A 5,461-nucleotide genomic window follows, 5' to 3' on the forward strand; every position below is an offset into this window, starting at 1 on the left:
CACTTATCCAAAACGCCGCCGATATAAAAGTCAGCCGCGCATGCGCAGCACACACGTCCATTCAGCGTGCGTACGCACAGCAAAGCAACGTGGGCCAAGCAAAAGTCTATTCATAAGTACAAAATTACGACCCTGAGAAAACAAGTGCGCTCGCGTGCACGCTTCGACCAAAACGCACAGACGAAAAAAAGCGCCAAAAGCAGTGCAAGAAAATGAATGAGAATAACCGCAGCAGCTAGTCAGCTAGTGTGATGAGACACAAAGCGCTCGCCCAATTGACAGGAAGTCGTTATGATAACCCATGCTCACATTTCCCTGCCGTCTGAATACTCGTACGTCACGACACGACACGCCAATGGCAACAGTACAACAGCAAAAACAACGACTGCAATGTTGTACACAAACCTTTTCACTTTCTTGGCTACCGCTGGCCAAGCATGCGATTCAAACAACGCTAACGACCCGACCCGCTCGATGTCGATGCAAACCGTGGGAACGCTTTCCCACATTACGATTGATTTCATTATGCACAGACGGACATAAACAGTTGAGCAACAACAACAACAACAGCTGCAGCAAGCGTTGTACACTTTAAAGGAATTCCCTGACGCGTTACGCTTTCGTCGCCTTTTTTTCTTATTATTATTTTTTCCTGCTGTTGTTTGCTTGGTTGATATCATTTCAATTATTTTCCCTTCTTTAACGTTCCGTTGGTCCTTGCGTGCAACAGGATACAACGATTAAGGATTATTACATACAGCCAGCGCGAAGAATTGAAATCGGAATCGAAGAAACAGTAACTGCAGTAGCAGCAGCACAGCTGCAACGATTCAACTCATTACAGTACTTCACAGCTCAGCGCTCAGTTCGGTGCATGTCAGCCGCCTTGCACAGCCGTTCACCTCATAACGGACGACCAGATTGCAAAATTCCCATGCTTTGCTCAGTATACGACCCCGAGGAGCCGGCTGACTGCTCGCCAACAAGCCAACATACATACCAGCTCAACGTCACGCATTCCGTAAGGGTGTCCATGTATGTATGTGCGCCCTTATCCTTACTCACCTCTGGCCCGGCTGGCTGGTTGGCAAGCTGGCTGACGGACTGGCATATTGTCCGGCTGTCTTCTGGCTGCATGCGCAGGTGAGCTCTACGATGTGTGAGAAACCTACAAGGAACGTAGTTCCCACGGTTTGGAGCGATCCCAATGATCCTTCATCTTCACGTGTATTGAAGTTTGATTTCCTCCCCTAAAGTACACACACACACACACACACACGCGCGTACGGCGAGTAAACAAGGGGTGACTTGCCAGTAAGACAAACCGAGGATTCATGCAAAGGAATGGGCTGCCAAGAAGGGCGACTGGGCAAAGGGCAGCGCGAAGTGTAAGCAACCAAAAAGAAGCGAGCGCCCATGTATGTGTTTGTGTGTGCTGGCCTGCCAGCCATGAAACGAAGAAGGGTAAGAGGAAATTGAGGGTTGATTTCTACTTTATCGAGCTGAGCGAATACAATCAAGGGAAGGCAGGAAAAGGACACAAAAGGACGTGCGGCTCTCTGATATGACTATTGTATGCGATAGAGCATCGAATTCTCAAGCGCCTGCTTGCGTGTCTTTACAAAAGTCTTGTGAAGGTTGCTCTCTCGGCTCGGAGTCACTGCAACATTCCTTAGCAGAGGAGATAGGTATAAAAGAGCACAGCCTGTCGAAGGAGTCATGCATTCCACCGCAAGCACTCAGCAGTAAAAGTCACGCTGAATTTTAGTACTTCACACACACACACACACACGCACACTAAGCCACCACAATGTCCATACAAGTATCGGAAATGTCCAAGACCTACCAATATCGCAAAGTGATGAAGCCAATGTTGGAGCGTAAACGGCGCGCACGCATCAACAAGTGCCTGGACGAGTTGAAAGATTTAATGGTCGTCACATTGGAGTCGGAGGGTGAACATGTCACGAGATTGGAGAAAGCCGATATTCTCGAGCTGACCGTTGCCCATTTGCAAAAGTTGAAGCAACAACGCAAAGCGGCCGCCTCAAAGGGTGGCGCTATGTCAAAAGCTGAGGGTTTCCGTTCCGGTTACATTCATGCAGTCAACGAGGTGTCCCGTTCGCTCTCGCAATTGCCCGGCGTTAATGTTAATCTTGGCACACAGCTGATGACACATCTCGGCCAGCGCTTAAATCAATTGCAGCCTGCCGTACATGCACCCACACCCATTACCGCACCGCTTTCGGTACACATTGCTCAAACAGCGGGAGGACGCGGCGCGCATTATTCGGTACCCATTTCACCCATCTCCAGCTACAATGGTAGTCCGAATTCGAGCGTCAGCAGCGAAAAACATGGACAAAGTCAAAATCTACTCACCACCTACAGCGGTCACTCGCCCATTGATGCCACTACGGGCAGTCATGCAGCTCGGGCCGAGGAGGAAGATGTCTGGCGACCATGGTAGTGTGGTGCGCAGGCGTCAAGTCGTTAAATCGGCAAACGTCCCAGTACAAAACTTAAATGTTAATTGCTCAGTGATAAAGTCTTCCAGACGTGCAGGCAACGCCTGCCGTCAACCAATCCATGCAACTTAAAACGAGTGACACGCCAACACGCGCCATGTCGCCCACCAAACATAAAGCTTTAAAGTAGAGGAGAGGCATTTGCAAGTAGCCACGCTTCCAGCGCCAGCTGCCGGCAGTTGTATCGTCGATGTGATTTCGCACAATTGTTAAATATTGTCATTAAGTTTATTAAATTGTATTAGTTGAATTAGAGAGAATTTTTAAAAAATTTTGCATAAGTATACTTTTAAAAGAAACATGAAATAATTACATAATCAAAAGAAAGAAATTGGGAGTTTTTTTTATTTTAGAAAAGCATATGTAAGTATTGCTGAATCCTTTGTCATAGAATGCGAATATTTGCGAACGTATTCATTTACTTTGAGCCTACCACAGGTTCTGAAACAAAACCGATAAACTCTTGAGGAAGTGGCTGTCTAACGTTTGGTCTGATATGTCCGCTCTTAAAGACAGCAGGTGGCACTAACTAATGAAGGCTACGTCTGCCTAGAGAAAACTCTTTGTGTAACACAAAAAAAAGGTGGGTAAGGTTAAAACGACCGTCTAGCGACACCCGGGCAATGATAGAAAAGATGTAATATAGTTTCATTCCGACAGATTTTACAGAAAACTTTGCAAGGAACTCCTAAACTGGCTACATACATATAAGCCAATAAAACAATGGCCCGCAAAGACTACCGGCGTACCAGGAACAAAGCTCATCTGCATTGCAATTACCCCTACAGGAGTGCTATCAACTATATTTTGACTCATCACAGTACTTCTTAAGGCAATTGTGGCAACTAACGAAGTAAGCTCTTTTCTGTCTTTTGAAAGACTTAATGAGACTGCTAACGAGGAGGTCGTAGCGTTACTCTGCTTGTGTTTTAGAAATAAGTTTTCTAAGAAATAAAGCAAATAAAAAATGTTTAAAACAATAAAAACTAAACATTTTATGAAAAATTAAAAAGTTAAATGTAAAAAAAATATAAAAAAGCTTTTAAAAATTAAATGAAATAAAAAAATTTTTACAAACAAATGAAATCAAAACTTAATTAGAAAAAGAAAAATAAATAGATTAAAAAAGAAAAAAAAAACTTATTTTTATAGAAATCAAAGGAAATTGAAAAAGATTAAGTCTAAAAATTAAAAGAAAATTTAATTTAAAAAACTAATCAAAAAAAGTTTCTAAAAATACAATGAAAATTAAAAAAATCATATTTACACTAAATTTTATTTTTAATACAATAAAATCGAAAACTTTAAACTAAACAAATTAAAAATAAAAAAATAATATATTTTTTTAAAACAATAAAATCTAAAAATTATAAAAGGAGAAACTTAATGATAAAAAGAAATAAATACAAAAAAAAATAAATTAAAAAACATGTTATTTCATTTTACACTATAAGACCTAAAGCAATGGAATCTAAAAATTAAAAGAAAATTAAATGAAAAAAGAAAAAAGTTAGCCCTAAAAAAGAAAATAAATTCCTAAAAATTACATTAAAAAAATTTGGTTTGGCAAACAATAAAATCTAAAAATTAAAAGAAAATTATATTGATAAAACAATAAAAATAAAAAATTAAATTAAAAAAATGTTTCTTTTTAAAACAGTTAAACCGAAAAATTAAAATTAAATTTAAGTAAAAGAACGACACAAAAAAAAATAAAAGAAAAAATATAAAATATAATATCCGCTTGCAGAGCCCAGATCTCTTGAAAAAAAGGGGAAAAAAGAATTGTAAAAATGTTCACATGTAAATGTAAATTAAGTTTTTTTTATTTTTAAAACAATATAATTTAAAAATTAAAAGAAAATTTAATTATAAAGAAAAAAATTATAAAATTATGAATTATATGATAAAAATTATTTCTTAGAATCAAATGTTTTTAATATTTTTTTTCGTTTTAAAACTATTAAATGTAAAAATTTAAAAGAAATTTAAGTAAAAAAGAAAGAGGTACAAAAAATTACAAATTGTGCTCCCCGAGAATTCGACGCTCGAAGCTCGGATCCCTTGAAAAAAAAAACAAATAAAAAAATTACTTGTAAAAAAGGAAATAAGTTCCTAAAACGTAATGAATATAAAAAATTTTCATTTTAAAACAATAACATCAAAATTTAAAAGAAAAGTAAATAAAAACTTACATGAAATAAAAAAAAAATTATTTCTTTTTATAACAATAAAAAAACCGCTTCCCGAGGATTCGAACCTCGGATCTTTCGATCGGCATAGCACGCCAGTGCTTTGCTCACACGGCCATTGCGACTGTTGGAGCAGCGGGAGCAAAATGATATACTACATACATACAGTATCGGTCATATCTATAGCACGCCATTTCAAAGTGATATTGTGTGCCACTTATATTTATTTATTATTTTTTAAGAATTTTCAATTAAAAATATAGTTTATTCTCAGACAAACCCGATACAAACCCAAGCTTAATAATTTGTAGAAAGCTACAAAAAAGTGCAACAAATTTTCACGTAAATTTCAAACTTTTTTCTCGGAAGCGTTAGAATTTTCTTGAGTACACAGTTTTTTAGCCCCTTCATTTTTAGTCTGATAATATGCAAATTTGAAGTGGCTACGAATTACCGTTTATTTTTTAGATTTTTGTTTGTCGCATTGGCTTCCATATAATGAATAAACTCAATTTATTTGTATATGGAAGAAATCCGGTAATCTTTAGCCACTTGAAACTTGCACATTATCAGACTAAAAAACTGTGTACTCAAAAAAATTCTAACACTTCCGAGAAAAAAGTTTGTAATTAAGGTAAATATTTGTTGCACTTTTTTGTAGTTTTCTACAAACTATTACACTTGGGTTTATATGGGGTTTGTCTGAGAATGAACTGTATTTTAATTAAAAATTCTTAAAAA

The 5,461-nt window shown here is 37.5% G+C and overlaps 1 protein-coding gene across 1 annotated transcript; it reads left to right on the forward strand.

Moving 5' to 3' along the window:
* The first annotated feature begins 6 nt into the window (after positions 1 to 6).
* On the forward strand, positions 7 to 2,836 carry LOC118740294 (enhancer of split mgamma protein). The gene has a single exon (XM_036471772.1). The coding sequence runs from the start codon at positions 1,811 to 1,813 to the stop codon at positions 2,468 to 2,470; it is 660 nt and encodes a 219-aa protein (XP_036327665.1). The 5' UTR covers positions 7 to 1,810; the 3' UTR covers positions 2,471 to 2,836.
* The last annotated feature ends 2,625 nt before the right edge of the window (positions 2,837 to 5,461 follow it).

Source organism: Rhagoletis pomonella, unplaced genomic scaffold, assembly GCF_013731165.1.
Source record: "Rhagoletis pomonella isolate Grant_MI unplaced genomic scaffold, Rhpom_1.0 Rhpom_scaffold_00001, whole genome shotgun sequence".
Taxonomy (NCBI): Eukaryota; Metazoa; Arthropoda; class Insecta; order Diptera; family Tephritidae; genus Rhagoletis; species Rhagoletis pomonella.

Excerpts from the sequence above, each read along its gene's own strand:
- LOC118740294 (XM_036471772.1), top strand. The coding sequence starts at position 1,811 with ATGTCCATACAAGTATCGGAAATGTCCAAGACCTACCAATATCGCAAA.